This window comes from Plecotus auritus (genome assembly GCF_963455305.1).
Source record: "Plecotus auritus genome assembly, chromosome: 6".
Taxonomy (NCBI): Eukaryota; Metazoa; Chordata; class Mammalia; order Chiroptera; family Vespertilionidae; genus Plecotus; species Plecotus auritus.
This window is the reverse complement of record NC_137773.1, coordinates 160,819,984-160,840,156: the sequence shown is the minus strand read 5'-3', so window position 1 is coordinate 160,840,156 and position 20,173 is coordinate 160,819,984. Positions and strand designations below refer to the sequence as shown.

The 20,173-nt window shown below is 42.8% G+C and overlaps 2 protein-coding genes across 3 annotated transcripts in view; one reads left to right on the top strand and one right to left on the bottom strand.

The window, feature by feature from the left end:
- Positions 1–8,693: 8,693 nt before the first annotated feature.
- The window catches only part of RARB (retinoic acid receptor beta), a 728,677-nt gene continuing 717,197 nt past the window's right edge, over positions 8,694–20,173 (bottom strand). Inside the window, exon 11 of the mRNA XM_080674948.1 lies at positions 8,694–8,804. Within this exon, the coding sequence (XP_080531074.1) occupies positions 8,758–8,804 (47 nt within the window). The 3' untranslated portion in view covers positions 8,694–8,757. The remainder of the gene's footprint in view (positions 8,805–20,173) is intronic.
- Positions 17,456–20,173, top strand: part of TOP2B (DNA topoisomerase II beta) — a 63,150-nt gene continuing 60,432 nt past the window's right edge. For both annotated transcript variants that reach the window (XM_080674943.1, XM_080674942.1), the window contains exon 1: positions 17,456–17,635. In XM_080674943.1, the coding sequence (XP_080531069.1) occupies positions 17,582–17,635 (54 nt within the window). In that variant the 5' untranslated portion in view covers positions 17,456–17,581. The remainder of the gene's footprint in view (positions 17,636–20,173) is intronic.

The window sequence follows — 20,173 nt, the reverse complement described above, 5'->3', positions numbered from 1 at the left end:
TTTGCCTGCTACTGTGTCCCAGACTCTTCTTAAAGAAGCTAAATTTGAATAATTGTTACTGCTGTTGTCTTAACTCTGGTTCTCTTGTTCAACTTTCCCTCTCACATTATCTTTATATTTCTGTTCCTATTTTCCATCTTCCAGTGATCCCTTCCATACCCTACCCCTGCTCCCAACTCTGGCACTTCCCTAAAAGGTCTTTTCTCTCCTTCACTCCCCCGTGATCCATCGGCCAGTCTGGAAACAGAGTAGACAGATGGAAAATGTCAGTAGAATTTAGGCCCAACAATGAAGTACAACAATGTGGCTGCTAGCTTTGTTGTTACAATCTCCAAAAGGTTTTTTGTACTAGAGATAACAACTCTCCAAACATATCCGTTGACATGAAAACAGAATTATAGCAAGTTCCTGGAGGCTATGGCATTGATTTTTTTTTTTTTACTCTTGATTTTCTTACAATTTAAGTTTATTGATAAACAATTCTGTGCCTTGTTTTAAGCTGATGATTAAAATTTAACATAAAAATCAGTCAAGGGGTAAAATGGGGAGTTCCAGAAATGAAAACGTATCTGTACAATAAATGTTCATCCAGCCCATGTGGAGGCCTTTAGGGAATAGGGAAAATCTAGACGGCTCTTCCCTCAGAAGTGAAATGAATGATTAGCTCACTTGGGGCCGAACTGCCCTAAGCACTGAGGTATTTCTTTTGCGGGGACTCCAGGCTCAGCTCTCTCCAGTGGAAAGATAAGTTGGATGATGAAATTAGTTTCCCAGAAGCATGACTTTTCCCCACCATGACCTTTGATGAGGACACTCTAATAAAAGAGCAAGATACCAAAATAGTTGTGTGTTTTTTTTTTACAGGAAAAGTCATTTGTGACATTACCAAAACCATCCACAAAACGCATCTAGTCACATGTCTCTCTCTCCTAATTTTAAACTGGAATATTTGATTGTTGAGTCCTACTGGTAAACAATAGGGCTCTCATTCAGTGCTGTTGAAGGAAGCCTGGCTGTGTTCATTCTTTCAAAAGCCAGCAGTGTGGGCAAAATATGAAATGTTTGGTATCAAGTGACAGAAAAGAAGGCTCCCTGAAGCTGTGAAGGGGAGAAGGCAACTCATTCGTCGTGTCCTCAAATTACGACTCTTCCATTTGAATAATAGGAAGAGTAAAAAAAAAAAAAATCATAGAACTATTTAGCTGGAAGGGAGTATTGAATCTAAATTCCTTACATTTTAAGATGAAGTAACTAGAGACCCAGAGAAATCATACTTTGAAACAAATGGTTTTACAAAGAAAAGCTGTAAAATTGAGGCCAGGGAGTTAAAAATAGCTGTGAAAAACATCATTGGAGGTTAGTTCCTGCAGACAGTTGAACAAACAAGAAATATAATGTGAAAAAGTGAAGGTGGGAGATAGTGCAGTACATACATTTCCTGAGAGAAATTCATGACCAAGGTAATGGCAAAACACTTCTTGATTTTACTGCTCTTTATTAGCACGTGTCCATAATCAGGTGAGGCAATCACTGTGTGGTTGTTAGAGACTCTCTGGGATGGGTCAGCTCAGCTATTATGGAGATTACTTCCCCACCAGTAATATAAGAAAGCAGTGAATTTATGGATGATGTGTTCAGGGAGACAGATTTTTAAATGACAGCCTATAAATGGTGGTATCCTGAGCTGAATATTAGAATCACTGGGAATTTTTTGTTCTTAGAACTCTATTAGCAATCACTCTTTATTCATCCTATTATTCCTCATCAGCATATTCATCAGAAGGAATTGTCTCATTTTACAGGTATGAGAATTAAAGAACAAAATAGAAGCAGAGACTCAATACTAACATATCCTCTGTTAAGCTTCCCAGGCCTCGGTTCATTGTTTAACCAGAGGTCCCATTATCCCCAATAAATTTAAGGCTAATACTGTAAAGGAGCCATTACTTATTAGTAAGAGGGAGGCAATGATAACCCTGACTGTCTTTATTTCATTTTTCTACTAGTGAAATAATTTATTGTAATGAGCAAGTGAGTTTAATGTCGAAGACTTGGTCTCTGATTTCCTTTTCTGTGAGAATGAGATAATAGTAATATGAGAGCAAATAAAATAGGAAAACTCCAAATGTAATCATGACGCTTCACTGCTTAAAAATCCTTCATTGGTTTTCCATGGGCTTTTTAGGACCAAAGATAAAAGTCCCTAACGTGACCCAATATACCCTGCTTGACCACAGTTGTCTTTTCTCACTTCCCATGATCCATCCTGCCTGGGTGTTTCATGCAACTATTGCTAGTCTTGAATGTTAATTCATATTCCACCTCAGAGCTCAACTTATTATTTTTTTTTAGGAAAGCTTTCCCCTAAGTCCCTACCTCATTTTGTTCTCTCCCGACTAATCACAGTTATTTAAATGACTAGCTATTTAATGTTTTTCACAAGCTTTCCTAGAGGCATGTTCTCTGCCTCTAGTTTACGCCTATATCTGATGCACCTGGTGTACCATCTGCACATACTAGGTGCTTAAATATTTGTGGGACAAAATAACAGCTGATTTAAAAACTTGGTACAGAGTGAATAATCAGTTTTGACAGCTATATTAATTTTGAATATGTTTCACTTTCCCTCTGTTGCTTGATTTGCCTTATCATCAATTGTTCGGGGTTACAAGATGTGTGCCCAGCATTGGGGAAGAAATTTGGAGTATGGAGGACTGGTAGTGAGCTACACTGCATGCAATAGGAGCTTGATACATACCCGTAATCTTTACTGATGATGATAACAAAGCTACTTGGCCCATAAAGGCCTAGAACCCTGACCTTGGACCTATTACTAATATAAACTAGGCTAGCTCTCAGTGCACTTCATCATAGTTAAATACATTAACTGTGGTGATACTACATTAGCTATCTGTTTTAGAAATGCATAAAATTTTGTTTAAATGTTTATCGTAAATGACTTGTTCTGCTATAGACATTTTTAGAAAGCTAAAAATTTTCACTCCTGGTTCTATCAGAAGAAGCTGAAGGATGTTTGTCAGAGCTAAGATAGCTTTAATAATCCTATCTAATAAAGAGGGAATATGCTAATTGACCATCACTCCATCACAAAGATGGCTGCAGCCACAGCTGAAGCCAAGTTCCCATAAGGAGCCTTAACAAGCAATCAGCAGGGACCTGAAGCTGTGCCCTCCCCTGCCCCCATGGGGCTTGACAGGGGACCTCAGGCCATGCCCCCCGCCCTGGCATCAGGCTGGGGACCTCAGGCTGCACCCCCCGCCCCAGTGCCAGGCCAGGGGACCTGAGGCCATGTCCCCTGCCCAGCAGGGCTTGATGGAGGACCTCAAGGTGTGCTTCCCATCCTGGTGCTGGACTAGGGGACCTCAGGCTGTTCCCCCCGCCCTAGCACCAGGCCGGGGGACCTCAGGCAATGCCCCCCACCAGGTGGGGCTTGACAGGGGACTTCAGGCCATGCCACCACCCCGGCACCAGGCTGGGGGACCTTAGACCACACTCCCCACCCAGCAGGGCTTGACAGGGGACCTCAAGGTACACCCCCAGTGCTGGGTCGGGGGAACTCAGGCCGCACCCCTGCCCAGCAGGGCTTGACAGGAGACCTGAGGCTGCGCACCCCCTGCTGGTGGGGCTTGACAGGGGACCTCAGGCCGTGCCCCCGACCCAGCGGGGCTTGACAGGGGGTCTCAGGCCATGTTCCCCACCTGGCGGGGCTTGACGGAGGACCTCAAGGCATGCCCCCCATCCAGGTCTGGGCTGGGGGACCTCAGGCCACGACCCCCATCCTGGCGCCGGGCCAGGGGACCTGAGGCTACGGCCCCTGCCCAGCAGGGCTTGACAGGAGACCTGAGGCTGCGCCCCCCTCCCTGGCTGGGCTTGACAGGGGACCTCAAGGTGTACCCCCAGTGCTGGGTCGGGGGAACTCAGGCTGTGCCCCCGCCCAGCAGGGCTTGACGGGGGACCTGAGGCTGCGCCCCCCCACCTGGCAGGGCTTGATGAGGGAACTCAAAGCATGCCCCCCACCCCGGTCTGGACTGGGGGACCTCAGGCCATGACCCCTGTCCTGGCGCTGGGCCAGGGGACCTGAGGCTATGCCCCCTGCCCGGCAGGGCTTGACAAGGGTGGGACTGGACGGGTCTGGATCTAGCCCAATTGGTGGTGGGGGGGGGCGGCCGGGTCTGGGTCTCATGCAATTTTGAGGTGCATGTGGGTGGGCGGGGACTTGACTCTGGGTCCCAGGGTGCGCCCCAGACTCTGACAGGAGGAAAGTTTTCATATACATTTTATTAATTTTCTTTCATCTCTGACACTTCTATTATAGAGAAAGGGCAAATAGTAATATTATTTCCTCTAATGAATCCCCTTTTAATGTGCACGAATTTCGTGCACCGGGCCACTAGTATTTATTAACTTTACGCTCAACAAGTAGCGATGTTCACTGTTCTGACTATTTCCCTTGGAGTGGTCTCTAAAACAACTTGCTGGGTAATAAAATTATAGAATTAAAAAGGAGATTAAGATGACAGACTCTGGAGGTAAAAACACTAGGTTCATACTTCACTTTTGCTACCTATAGCAATGGGTCCTTGGGCAGATCAACCATTTTGACCTCAGCTTCCTCTTCTGGGAAATGCAGTTTAAAATTAATAACACCACGTTGTTCAGTGAATCCCTTTTGCATTATTGAAAATAACAACATAAATATCCTTCTATAGTAGGGTTCTTGATAGTGGTGGGAGAGAAGGATTTTGTCTTTCTGGGGACAAAATGTCTGGACACAGTGGGGGTGGGTAGGTGAGTGGGTGGGGAGAGGTGGTATGCAAATGGTTTCTCGTAGGGAGGGCCAGGAATGCTGCTAAACATCCCACAATGCATAGGACAGGTCTTTAAACAATTACCCAGCCCCAAAAGTCAATAGTGTTTCTGGTTGAGTGCCTATTTACTGGTATAGTAGCATAGTTAAACCATCACTGCAATCATTAAATGAATGAGATATATCTATGGACAGACACAGAAAGATTTCCAGGAGATGGAGTTAAAGTAAAGCAACTCAGAGACATAGTAAAATGATCCCATTAATGGCTGACCTCTCGCGCGCGCACGTGTGTGTGTGTGTGTGTGTGTGTGTGTGTGTGTGTGTGTGTGTGTGTATTCCCACATACATATAAAAGGTCTAGAAGAACAAATACCAACCTGTTAATCAGGGACATTTATGGGAAAAAGACACGTTAAAGAATGTTTGCATTTCTTACTAGACACACTTTTTATTGGGTTTTTACAACCAGAAGGTAGTATTACATTTAAAGTTTAGAAAACTTCTGCAAATAAATTCTTAACTCACAGGGTTCTTGTGAGTATTAAACGATGCAAGCAAGGTGTTAGCACAGGGCCAATATGTAGTAAGTGCTGCTAAAAAAAAGGTATAGCTATTGCTTGTTATTAGGAAAATTGCATGTTTTTTCTTCTTGAAAGTTGGGGAAGTTAGTTCAGGAAATGGAGTAATTAAAAGTTTTCATTAATGATTTTGCAGAGGTTCAGTATGACAGCATTCTTTTTTTATCACTTAAGTTTCATGTTGTCCTTTTCACATACCCTCATCCTTATTTCTGTCAAGTGTTACTAATACAGCATTTTTATTTTTTTTAAAATATATTTTATTGATATTTCACAGAGAGGAAGGGAGAGGGATAGAGAGCTAGAAACATCGATGAGAGAGAAACATCGATCAGCTGCCTCCTGCACACCTCCCACTGGGGATGTGCCCGCAACCAAGGTACATGCCCTTGACCGGAATCGAACCCGGGACCTTTCAGTCCGCAGGCTGACGCTCCATCCACCGAGCCAAACCGGTTTCGGCTAATACAGCATTTTTAAAAGTAAACTTTTAAATTGAAACATAATATTTATGTGGAAAATTGTAAAAATTCAAAAGCAGAGAGCTGGATGAAGTTTCAAAACAAATATAACTGTGTATTCACCACCTAGTTCAAAAAAAAAGAAATTATCAGCACCCAGAATCTTCCTCCTAACCACATCCTAACTCCTAGCTTCATAGACTAGTTTTGCCTATTTCTAAGTTGTACATAAAGGGAGTCATGCAGTATAAATTCTTTTCCGTTTGACGTTTTCATCTTAACATTATATTTGTGAAATTCATAGCTGGGGGTAGCAGAACATTCACTTTTGGTTGCTGAACAGTGTGCCACCCTTTGCATGTACAATACATTCTATCACTGATGGGCCTTTGGATCGTCTGTGGCGAGGCTGTGACAACAGTGCTGCCATGTGCATGCTAACGCATGGTTTTTGGTACATGGCACTTCGTTTTCAGTATTGTATTCTGTTTTGGATGAGTTGTGACAACTCTTGACGTAGTAAATTATTCATTCATCTCAAAATCTTTTTTGAGAGCCTGAGTACTGGGGATATATATGAGTGACCACGTCTCTTCTATGACAGCTTGTATTCTAACAGAAGGGGGTGCTACATTTCTCCAACTGAGAAATCTACATTGACACATCATAATCATCCAAAGTCCATAGTTTACATTACAATTCACTCTTTTAAAAATATTTTTATTATTGATTTCAGAGAGGAAGGGAGAGAGAAAGAGAGACAGAAACATCAATGATGAGAAAGGATCATTGATCAGCTGCCTCCTGCATGCCCCACACCAGGGATTGAGCCCACAACCTGGGCATGTGCCCTGACCGGGAATCAAACCGTGACCTCCTGGCTCATGAGTCGCCGCTCAATCACTGAGCCACACTGGCGAGGCTATTGTTTCCTTTTAAAAAAACATATGTTTTTGCATATTTACAAAAGGAATAGAAAGATATTCACCAAATTGTTAATAGCGAATTACCTGAGTGGTGAAATTGTGGGTCATTTTGTTCTTTGCTTTATATTTATGTATACTTTCTAAACTTGTAAAATAAGCCTGTTGTAATAACAGAAATAATATAAAAAGTGACAGTATCTCTCAAAGTCTTTACATTAAAATATAAAGACATTAATAGATATTTCTGACTTGTTAATTGCAAGATTGCTCAAAGACTTCAAAATGCTAATGTGTTTTATGAACCCTTTATGCATGGGCACTACGCAATAGTCTGCATGGCTTCTCGAATTTATAATTTCCAAAATACCCATTTGTACCTCAAGAAATTAGTATACTAAGAAACATCATAGGCAAAATGGTGGAATGGGAGATGCCAAAATGTAATACATAAAAATAAATTACAAAAAGGCAAATAATCCTTATAATAGATGTCTGTGAACAAGTCCTACCTAAGTGAAAACTTTGAGAACTTTTTATGCTGCTTTAAGTATCTTCTGTGAATTTTTAGTTCCCCAAAATGTGAATCCAAAAGTCCAGTCCCATGGTACTTCGGTGTTTTTCCTCTTACATTTGAAAGTTGGCTGAGAGTCTTCTGTCATTATAGCACTGGGTTTAGGGTGTAAGGCTTACAAGCATTTGGACAGAGAGATGTCACAGGGCCCACAGGGTTTTTTTGGTGGGGTTTTATTGAAGATCCTTTGTCCCCTAAAAGCAACCTATTTCTTAATGAGGTTAGACAAAGCAGATTCGGGTTGGTTTCTTGTTAGTCATACAAATCGTAGATGCATGTCATCATAGTTCAACAATAAAATTTAACCACCAAAGGTTTTTGCTGGAGGCCAGAATTATTCGCCATATTGCCAATTTCCTAGCACATTGCCAAATATGCTATATTGCCAAGTATGGTAGCCAGCTTGTCAGTGTGACAAATGGATGAGGTTTGGAGTAAGTGAAACTTGGGTTTGAATTTCAATACCACCAAGCACTGAGCTTGCGACTTTCTGAGTTTTCATTTCCTTCACTGTGAAATAAGAATGATAATCTCTCTCGTAGGGTTTTTGACAGTTAATTAAGCTAATGGGTATGAAAGTGCCTGCCTGGTAACTGTCACAAACCGGTAGCAGGGTTCTCAGTAAATGAGGATTTTCTTCTTCGTGAAATGAAGAGTAAGCATTAGGGAGGCCATAGCAGAATGTGTTTACTTTCTCCACTCAAGTTTTACAGGCTTGGATGCATTCCTTATATCCGTCTGCCTATACTTCCCCGCATTCTTTCTCTTGGTACCACAATCTCTCTTCTTCTTTCCCTTCTCATATCGTCCTGTTTTTCATTCCTAAAGAGGAAGAGTGCTTCAGCCAATTCTTGATAAGCTGTAAACTGATAAAGAATAAGGTACTTGCTGCTCTCTGGTATTCAACCAAGAACACTTGGAAAAACAAAGTGTCAATACCATCATGGGCAGTGGGTGAGATAATTCACTGAGAGGAACTTCTTGATATGCCTCAAATTCATCCCACGAGCAATTATTTATTGAACTCCTACGTGCCAGGTGCTTTCTAGGATCAGTTAACACTATATGGTGCACCACTTACTGAACAGGCTGGTCTTTTTTTTTTTTTTTTAATATATTTTATTGATTTTTTACAGAGAGAAAGGGAGGGGGATAGAGAGTTAGAAACATCAATGAGAGAGAAACTTCGATCAGCTGCCTCCACACCCCCCACTGGGGATGTGCCTGCAACCAAGGTACATGCCCTTGACCGGAATTGAACCTGGGACCCTTCAGTCCGCAGGCCGACGCTCTAACCACTGAGCCAAACCGGTCAGGGCTGAACAGGCTGGTCTTGTTCTTTTACTTTTCTCAAACACCATTTAAAGTGGAGTTAATGTTCCTTGAAGAGTCAGCATTCTTGGGCCTTCTTCTGGATCCTTTGACAATCAGACAGCACTTTCAAAGTAAAGGAGAAAGGTTATAGACAAAGATCTTGGCTAGTATTATTTTTTAATTTAATAAATCTTTATTGTTCAGATTATTACAATTGTTCCTCTTTTTTCCCCCCATAGCTCCCCTCCACCTAGTTCCCACCCCACCCTCTGCCCTTACCCGCCCCCCCCCCCCACTGTCCTCATCCATAGGTGTACGCTTTTTGTCCAGTCTCTTCCCTCACCCCACACCCCTATCCCCCCCCACCACCAAGAATTGTCAGTCCACTCCCTTTCTATACCCCTGATTCTATTATATTCACCAGTTTATTCTGTTCATCAGATTTTTTTATTCACTTGATTTTTAGATTCACTTGTTGATAAATATGTCTTTGTTGTTCATAATTTTTATCTTTACTTTTTTCTTCTTCTTCCTCTTCTTAAAGAATAACCTTTCAGCATTTCATATAATACTGGTTTGGTGGTGATGAACTCCTTTAGCTTTTTCTTATCTGTGAAGCTCTTTATCTGACCTTCAATTCTGAATGATAGCTTTGCTGGGTAGAATAATCTTGATTGTAGGTTCTTGCTATTCATCACTTTGAATATTTCTTGCCACTCCCATCTGGCCTGCATAGTTTCTGTTGAGAAATCAGCTGACAGTCGTATGGGTGCTCCCTTGTAGGTAACTAACTGTTTTTCTCTTGCTGCTTTTAATATTCTCTCTTTGTCTTTTGCTCTTGGCATTTTAATTGTGATGTGTCTTGGTGTGGTCCTCTTTGGATTCCTTTTGTTTGGGGTTCTCTGCACTTCCAGGACTTGTAAGTCTATTTCTTTCACCAGGTGGGGGAAGTTTTCTGTCATTATTTCTTCAAATAGGTTTTCAGTATCTTGCTCTCTCTCTTCTTCTGGCACCCCCATAATTCAGATGTTGGTACGCTTGAAGTTGTCCCAGAGGCTCCTTACACTATCTTCATATTTTTGGATTCTTTTTTCTTTTTGCTTTTCTGGTTGAGTGTTTTTTTTTTGTTTTTTTTTGCTTCTTTGTAATTCAAATCTTTGACTTGATTCTTGCGGTCCTCTAGTCTGCTGTTAGATCTCTGTATATTTTTTATTTCAGTCAATGTATGCTTAATTTCTAGTTGGTCCTTTTTCATATCCTCAAGGGTCTCACTAAATTTATCGGCCTTTTCTAGAAAATTCTTGAAAAACCTTATAACCATGGTTTTGATCTCTATATCCAGTCATTTGCTTTCCTCCATTTCTTTCATTTGTGATCTGTTTCTTTGTCTCTGCATTTTGGCTGCTTCCCTGAGTTGATAGAGTGGCTTTGTGTACTAGGTGTCCTATAGGGCCCAGTGGCTCAGCCTCCCCAGTTACCTGAGGTGGACACTCTTGGTGCACCCCTTTGTGGGCTGTGTGCACAGTCTTGTTGTAGTTAAGCCTTGATTGTTGTTGGTATCACTGGGAGGAATTGACCTCCAGGCCAATTGGCTGTGAGGATCAGCTGTGTCTATGATGGGAGAACTTCTGTGCTGGAGACACCCTTATGGGAGAAGACCTGCAAAAGCCTCTGTGCTCAGCTTGGATGGGGTGGAGTCTCAGGGTGGAGCAGACAGCATTGGTTTCCTGTCAGCCCTGCCCTAATAGGCCCCTGTGTCTCAGTATCCCTCAGTAATCGCTGTAAGCACCTCTGAGAGAAAGCCACCCTCAAGTTCTGCCCGCTGCCAGACAGTCCAGTTTCTCCCCAAATGAATCTGGGTCCCCAGAGTCTTGCCCGGAACTGGAGTTCAGTGCAGTTGGGAGCTTTTGTCTCCCTCCCACTTGAGAAAGCCAGCCAGGTACTCAGTTGCCTGCCCTCTCTGCGCGTGTGCCTTGGTACCTCTCCCTTCTGCAGTTGCTCTGAGTCTCAGTGTGCTTTTCTCTTCCTTCTAGTTGTAGAATTTCCACTCAGCCTGTGGTTCTAGATGATGTCTGTTTTGTCTTTTAGTTGTAGTTTTGAAATTGTTGTGTGAGGCAGCAGTTTAGGTGGCTACCTATGCCACCATCTTGGTTTCTCCCCCTTGGCTAGTATTATGTAAGATATCTGGTCTAATCTGGGAGTAACTATTCCAAAAATAGGAACATTTGTTGCATTTTTGTTGCTGTTAATTGACAACAGTAGAAGATGGTATCTTTTCAAAGTTCTATTTTTTAATTATCAGCTTAGATAACTTGCCAGGTACCTTTTTGGTTCATTTCCAGAAATTGCTCTAATCTGAAGGCTTTACATCTTAGATGATTCTTTTCGTAAATATTTTCACACTTCTTGGCTTCCTCTATCTCCATTAAAATTTTTAATATGCTGCAGAATGAAAATAACTTGGCAACTCAAGCTTTAGAGTTCCCAGCTCTTCTGAAATGGAACACTTTAGTTAGGAAAGTAGCCACTGTCTTATTTCTTCAGATCTGAGTCTTATAAACCTACTGAGTAACTGAGTCAGATCTGGGCAACTAAAAACTTCAAATACTATATAGCAATCCACATGCTGGAATCTATTGGTGAAGGTTAGGTGAATGATGGCATTTAATGTCCCCCAAAGTTGGGTTTTCTTATAACAAAATGCTTCTTCAAAAGAATAATATTAGGCCCTTTCAAAGGTCAAGAACAGCCTTTTAAACTAAGGCATATGCTAATTATATTCTCCAAGATGTGTAATTCAGTATAGTTAAAAGCACCCCCAGAGAGCATTCTAGCCCTCTGTCTACCAGGATACAATAAGAAGTAGGCAGTCTGCAACCTAAAAGAGGGCCCTCACCAGAGCTCGGCCACACTGGCACCCTGAGGTGAGACGGTAGCCTCTAGAATCATGAGAAATAAATTTCTGTTGTTTATTTTTAAAAAGAGCCCTGAGTTATTGCTGATCTATATAATCTAAAATAAGTGAAATATCCCTTCTATCGGGACAAGTCATTAGAGACATTACCAGAGGCTCATCATAGCAAACGTCTCTAAAACAAAAAAGGTAAAACAAAACATCCTATACTTATTATAGGTAGAAAATGAAGACCTTTAGCCTTTGTCTTCCTAGTGGTGATAATATGTAGAACTGTGATGGTCATTGATGTCTTTAGTCATCCATAAACACCTGTTACCTCTGGTGCTTAAGTAACTTCTTAAAAGTAAAATTATATTTACAAAATATTTAGAACAATTAAGTAGTCACAAAAATCAGACTTCATAATCTATTATAATAAACTCTGTGTTTCAGGTACTCTCAACACATTCCATTGAAATACTTATACCCAAAGCTCAAGAGTAGCTTTCTTTCCTACCTTGAACTCACTTGTAAAAAATATATAACCAACTAAATTACATTGAAAACATTTAATAGTCATTACCTGGACAACCATTCATTGTGCTAACCCTAGGCTAGTTTTTCTTTTTGTTCTTAGCCTAGCAACTTTGTATTTATTAAGGATCCTTAAAAATTAACACAGTGAGAGGGAGAGGTAAAATTTCAGACATTGAATTTTATTTTATTTATTATTTTTATTGTCTAAAGTTGTACATATGTCTCCTTTTTCCCCAATTGACTCCCCACCCCCCCACCCAGCCATTCCCATCCTGGGCAAGCCCCCACCGTCCATTGGTTATGCTAATATGCATGCATACAAGTCCTTTGGTTGCTCTCTAACCCCCCGCCCCGCCACCTCCCCTACCATTTGTCTCTGGATCTATTCTTGTTCATCAAATTATGTTGATTATTATATCCCATATATGAGTGAGATCATGTGATATTTATCGCCCTCCAATTGGCTTATTTAGATTAGCATAATGCTCTCCAGTTCCATCCATGCTGTTGCAAATGGTAAAAGTTCCTTCTTTTTTATAGCGGCATAGTATTCTATTGTGTAGATGTACCACAGTTTTTTAATCCACTCATCTGCTGATGAGCACTTAGGCTGTTTCCAAATCTTAGCTATTGTAAATTGGGCTGCTATGAACATAGGGGTGCATATATCCTTTCTGATTCATGTTTCTAGTTTCTTGGGATATATTCCTAGAAGTGGGAATACTGGGTCAAATGGGAGTTCCATTTTTAACTTTTTGAGGAAACTCCATACTGTTCTCCACAGTGGCTGCACCAGTCTGCATTCCCACCAGCAGTGCAGGAGGGTTCCTTTTTCTCTGCATCCTCAACAGCACTTGTCATTTGTTGATTTGTTGATGATAGCTATTCTGACAGGTGTGAGATAGTATCTCGTTGTTTTGATTTGCATCTCTCGGATGATTAGTGACTTTGAGCATGTTTTCATATGTCTCTCGGCCTTTTGTATGTCCTCTTTCAAAAAGTGTCTATTTAGATCCTTTGCCCATTTTTTTGATTGGATCATTTATCTCTTCCTTTTGTTAAGTTGTATGAGTTCTCTGTAAATGTTGGAGATTAAACCCTTATCTGAAATAGCATTGGCAAATATGTTCTCCCATGCCATGGGCTTTCTTGTTGTTTTGTTGGTGGTTTCTTTTGCTGTGCAGAAGTTTTTTTTGTTTTGGTGTAGTCCCATTTGTTTATTTTCTCCTTAGTCTCCATTCCCCTAGGAGCTGTGTCTGTAAAGATATGTCTGCTATTTTGCTGCCTATGGAGTCTTGTAGGATTTTTATGGTTTCCCGTCTTACATTCAAATCCTTTAGCCATTTTGAGTTTGTTTTTGTGTATGGTATAAGTTGGTGGTCTAGTTTCATTTTTTTGCATATATCTGTCCAAATTTCCAAGCACCATTTATTAAAGAGACTGTTTTGACTCCATTGTATGCTCTTGCCTCCTCTGTCAAATATTAATTGAGCATAATGGCTTGGGTTGATTTCTGGGTTCTCTGTTCTGTTCCATTGGTCTATACAGACATTGAATTTTAAATTGAAATGTTATTTTATTTTTATTTTTTTAAAAAAATATTTTATTGATTTTTTACAGAGAGGAAGAGAGAGGGATAGAAAGTTAGAAACATCAATGAGAGAGAGACATCGATCAGCTGCCTCCTGCACGCCCCCTACTGGGGATGTGCCCGCAACCCAGGTACATGCCCTTGACCGGAATCGAACCTGGGACCCTTCAGTCTGCAGGCCGATGCTCTATGCACTGAGCCAAACCGGTTAGGGCAAAATGTTATTTTATTTTTAAATGCTCACTAAAGTAAAGATTAGTTCCCTAGGCCCCAAGTGAATCTCAGTGTTGGAACAAAAACATGATTTGACTGAAAACTCTACTGAAAATTTGCTAGGTACCTAGAAGTATAGTTTTGAGATACACTTGTTAGATAACTTCCTTTTATTGATTAAATTACCTACTTTGTATAAAGTACAATGATAGCAGTGACTCATCAGGTAAGCTATTAAATAGCAAATGAATAAATATAAACTTGCTTTTTGGCTTAAAAGATTAGCTCAAAACTTTGTAAGTCAAGGTGTGAAGTTAAGGCAGAAACCTAATTTTATCACTTTTTAAAATTCCTAGGTCCGAGTACCCAACACACAGTAGCAAAATAAATACTTTTTTTTTTAAATTGCTAAAATAAGGAAACGCAAGATCTAAAAAATAAAGATTGTAAAGTTGTTAGCATAAGCTCCCATGAAAGCTACTCAAAAAGCATAATTAAATTAAGGCCTTTATTTTTACAATTCATAGAATTGATTTTGATTTTTGTAATTTTCATTTTGGCTGGTGTTGGTGTGGGGTGAAAATTATCTTTAAATATAGTATACACCTATGAATAAAGTAGTATTCCAAACAAGACAAACCTGATATAGAAGCTTTTTAATGAGGCAATTATTGCTATAATTACTGTGTAAATGAAAATTATTTGACAAAACCCCAGAAGGGAAAACTGTGCTTAAGATGAGTACAACCAATTTTATCATATACTAGTATAGGTTCAGTTTGCTGCACACAGTTGAAAACATTAACATTTCTTCAGAAACTGAGATACTTTTTTTGGTGGGAATATAATATTTATAGGGGTGATCAAAAGTAGGTTCACAGTTGTAATACAAATTATTAATGCATTAATTACTAATAACACAAGAATAAACTCTGTGTTTTAGGTATTCACAACTGTAAACTTTCTTTTGCCCACCCCTGTATTAGTTATAAAGAAAAATAATGAGAAACATGGGAAATTTCACCTTAAGAGTTAGTTTTGATCTAGATTCCTTCTCCCATTTGTCACAAATCTCTACTTTAAACTGGTGATCTGTACACACATATAGTCAACAACTTTTATTTGTGACTCTTTAAGTCAATATTTTAATAAGAATAAAACCAGGTACATTTACTAGCATGTCTTCTATTTAGAAAGCTAATAGACTCAATGCCTCACCTCTGAGGCAAGTGAAAAGATAACCATGATTTTCATTAATTAACCTTTTGACTTTGAATATTTTTATTCATTTCAAAATCTGAGGCTTAGAACAACGAAGTTTACAAAAATGAGACAGCTTTATATTTTATAGCTTAGCTTTTACTTAAGGCATATATATTAAAAAACTCACAGCCTTTAAAATTACTTACCCCTTCTCTTACTGTGACTTTAGATCTTCAAAGTACACATATTTTATAATGTGTACTTTGAAGATCTAAAGTCACAGTAAGTATAAGAGCAAAAATCCTCATTTTAACAAGGCGCAAACAGAGGTGCAGGGAAGTTAAATAACAGGCACAGATATTTAGTTAGTCAGGTTCAGAGCCTTGGTGTGTCTTGATTTACAAGCTTGCACCTCAAGTTCAAGGTAAAGAAAGGTCTCACTGTTCTGAACCAAAGTTCCAAATATGCCAAAATTACATGGCCACTAGAGAGCTAATTAGGAAAAACGGTGTTTAAATTATTCCCATGTTTTAGAGTTCCCCACTCGTCTGGACTCAGAAGGCAGTTGAAAGATGTGACCCGAGACATTTTTGTTTTCCCTTGAGAGGAAATACACAGTTGGAAGAGAAGTTCGCAGAAACACCTTTTCACAAAGCAGCAACACGGGTTTCTTCTTTTTAAAAAGCTCTCGTCACAACTAGCTGGTGGCACTTCATGTCCTCAAGGACTCATTTTGGTGACAGTTCACTCCCTTTATCGCCTGTCCCACAGGCCAGATTAAAAATTATTTGCAATCAGGAACCGCTGTTTTTATTTTGAACCCATCGCAGAGCCTGGCACAGGGTGACAGACTGTGCGCCCAATAAATACTTGTTGAAGGGAATTACATTGAGAAGCAGGATGAAGTAAAGCCACCTTCCATCTGCCAAAGATTTTGGCGCGGCGGTATGGGTAATTTTGGTTCTTAGAAAGCTTTCATGTGAATGAAATGATCCCTTAGTGTGCATTTAAAATTCCACCGAAAGGAATTTAAAATAGCAAACCTGCCTTCTAAGGGGTACGCAGGCACAGTGTGCACAGATGAGAACTAAGTGACAGTGACATTTCCGCATTGTTTCAGAGCAGAGAGAAAGGTCAACAAAGATTAAAAACAGAACCCTCAACGCCACCTGCAATTCTTTCCCTGGCACGCTCTCTGTGTGTCTCTTATCATTTTAAGTTCTTTTTTTAAAAAAAGCAGTTTTCTTGAAACGGACCGTATCCCTTTTGGGGATGATGCGAGGAAGGAGATGGAGGAAAAGGTCTGAGCAAAGCATTCTTTTGGCAGCAGCGTTCACTTGGGTCCTTGGGGAGGCTGGGGTCACAAGGCCGGCCCTCCCGGTACCAGTGATCTACAACGTCTCGCTTGTGGTTTACAACTGCTCTTTAAAAATACTTTTCCTTTGGGACAGCCCCGGCTTCTTCCTGCCACCTCCCCCTCACCCCCACCTCCAGTGGCCCGAGGCAAAGACATGCCCTGGCTGCACGCTCGGAGGATTACAATCGACCCAGGCGAATTCGACCCTTTCCCTTGGCCGCCCTCAAATGACCCTTGACAGTAGCCCCCGATCTCGCTTCAGATGGAAAACCTACACACACACACACACACACAAACAAAAAAACCCAAGTCTTCCCTTCGGTTGCTACCCGCAATGACGTTTCCCCCTCGGGTCCCGCCCCTCAGGGGGCTTGGAATTTTGGGATTGGCCGAGAGGCTGAGCGACGAGGCCCCGATTGGGCGGCGAGGCGCTGACTGACAGCGGGGGCGTCCGCCGCGCCCTCCCTCCCCGGTGTGCGAGTGTGTGTGTGTGCGGTGTTATGCCGGACAAGAGGGAGGCGACCGCCGCGGCGGCTCTGTTTATTGTCCCTCTCGGCGTGTGGATGTGAGGACTTGGGGGCTGCAGCGCGGGCCACGAAGCCGGCCTTGGAGGCAGCAGCTAAGGCGGTGACTCCGGCGCCCGAGCAGCCGGCCTTCGCGGAGCGCGAGGAAGGACAAGGCGCCTCTGCGTCCCCGCCGCGTCCGGACGCCCCGGGCTCCCCTGCCGAGCTCTCTGCCTGCACCGCCGCCGCCGGCACCTCGGGACCTCGGTCCCGCTTGCGGACGCGCCCGCAGGAAGACGAGGAGGTGCCACTGCCGCTCAGCCGCCGCCGGTTCCTCCCGCTTCCTCCTCTGCCTTTTCCTCAGCGGCACTAGGCCCGAGCAAGGCGGACGCCGCGCCTCGAGTTTGAGGGCGGCGGGCGGCGCGGCCTCCTCGCTGGGCTCGGCCGGGCGTCCTCCCGGGTCTGGGCGATGGGGCGCTGGGGGCGCCGCCGCTAGGAGCTGGGCGAGCGGAGCGGTCGGTGCGGGGCAGCGGGGCCTGGCGGCCCGCGGGGAGGCGGGAGCGGCGGCGGGGCCTGGGGCCTGCGAGCGGAGGACCCACCATGGCCAAGGCGGGCGGCGCAGGAGCCGGCGGCAACGGGGCGCTGACTTGGGTGGTGAGTGGCGGGCGCTCGGGTCGGGGGCTGGCCTCGGCATTGTTCCCAGCCCGCAGCGGGGCAGGAATTCCTCCGGGCGCCCGGGGAGGGGCGGGGGCAAGGGGACGGGGAGAGGGAAATCCGGTCCTCGGAACGCGCTGGGTCGGCTTCTTCCCTCAGAACCCTCAGCTCCCCGCCCCCTTTCTTTCTTCTCTTTTTCCTCCTGGAGGCTCCGGCTGCAGGAGCGTCATGTGCACTTGAAACTTTGGGGGACAAACCTTGAACAGGACGTGGGGCCCCGCTTCATCATTTTCCTGCTGCCCTATTCTCTGATCTCGGGATTGAGATCACGGATATGCTTGTGTTGTCTGTGTGGGTCAGCACTTTCTCCAAATGTGGCTTCAGAAAATCCCGGAGAAGAGTGTGTGTGTGTGCGTGTGTGTGTGTGTGTGTGTGTGTGTGTAAATGCAACCATTTCTGATGCTTTAAAATCTCCAAGAAGAATGGATTTGGCGGGGAATCTGTCTACAGCCATTTACACTTAAATGCCGAGTCGGATTCGGTTGAAAGCGCCTTCGGATGGCTGTTTCACTGCAGTGACTGTGCTGTGGGTCGTCCATCTGTCAGGGCGGGATGGTTCAAAGAAGCGCTCACCTGCGCTCAGCCTCGCAGGTGAATCCGGGCGGGAACTGAATGGAGAGGATTGGGGAGGAGACGCAAGTGATTTGTCCCGGAGTTAAAGGATTTCGGCGCTAGGTTCCTGCTGCGAAGTCCTAGCGGAGGGAAGACCTAGAGAGATACAATTCCCACGGCGGATCGATCGATAATTCACTGGCGTTTCACTTGCTCAGCATAGAGTTCACAGCGGGGTCATTTCCTGCACGGAATAGTCCAGCTCAGCCAACTGACTAGGTCCCCAGGAGAACGAGAAAAAAGCGTTGCATTTTTTTTTTCCAGGGACTTTTGAGGGACCCTCCCTTTTTCAAAGCACTTAAGGCAACTTTCATACTGGCGTTTTTATTATTTAATTCTTCTTTATTTTCTCTTTGCTTGGGTGAGGTTTAGGTGAGTTGAGTATTGACAAGTACTCCCTGTACAAAGCATGTTGCTGTTTGCAGGAAAACATTTTAACCATTTATGTTTGTGTGCCAAGGTGCTTTGCAAAATAAATTGCCAGGCCCTTATTGTTGAATCTCTCCGAAATTTGTAAATTACTTCAATAATGTAATATGAATAGACTACAGGCCAGAGCCATAAAATGTCATCTGATATAAGATAATGGCCCATGTGGACATTCGGGGGAGAGAGGGAATGTATAAACACAAAAAGAAGGATTTTTAAAAATTGATGGCCATTACTCCTGTAACTAAAATCAAACAACTAAAAATTGTCCTAGTTTGCCAGATGGTTCTCATTCACTGTTTGGAAGTGTTGAGGCCTGATCAGTGTTTTCCCTGCGGACCTCTGAGAAATAGTAAACATGTTGCTCCAAGATTGGATTGGTTGGCTTTCACATTTGACAGTAATATTTTAATTTATTGCTATTTAACTTTGAAGATATTTAACCACCTTTTCTTTCAAACTCAGTGAGAAACTTTCCTTTGTATAAGAAATTTTGGACTTATTCAATGTCAGAAAAGTTCATTTGAAACTGAAATTTATTTTTAAAAGGTTTTTTTCATTATAAAACTACTAGAGGCCTGGTGCATGAATTCGTGCACTAGTGGGGTCCCTCAGCCTGCCCTGCTGGATGGGTGGAAACCGGCTCTCCAACATCCGCTGAGGGGTCCTGGATTGTGAGAGGGCGCAGGCCAGGCCGAGGGACCCCACCTGTGCACGATTGGGGCTAGGGAGGACCGCCGGAGGGCTCCAAGGTGTGTCTGGCCTGTCTCACTCAGTTCGGATCAGCCAGACCCCAGCAGCAAGCTAACCTACCAGTCTGAGCGTCTGCCCCCTGGTGGTCAGTGCACGTCATAGCAACTGGTCAGCTGTCCCCTTATGGTCAGTGCATGTCATAGCGAGTGATTGAGTGGCCTTAGCACAGTGGTCGGCAAACTGCGGCTCACGAGCCGCGGTTTGCCGCTCTGTTGACTAAAGAGTTTGCCGACCACTGGGATAGGGGCTTCATCACAAGGAACAACAACAGCCTGTAATTATTGGAATTGAGAGTCTAGGTCAGTGGTCGGCAAACTCATTAGACAACAGAGCGGCACACCGTGGCTTGCGAGCCGCATGTGGCTCGCGAGCCACAGTTTGCCCACCACTGCCTTAGCATTTCATTAGCTTTGATTGGTTGAACGGGCGACTGGACACTTAGCATCTTAGGCTTTTATTATGTAGAATTAATATAGTAAAATAAGGAGAAGAAAAATAAGTCTTTTATTTATAGATTATATCCTTTTTGTTGAATTTATTTATTAAAAAGATAATGACCCCATATGTCTACTTTAAGATTTGATGGATGCTTTAGATTTAAGTCAGATTATATTATACCTTTATATCTATACCATTGATGGTAGATTTGTTTAATTTTGTGGGAAATGATAGAGTGAGGTGATT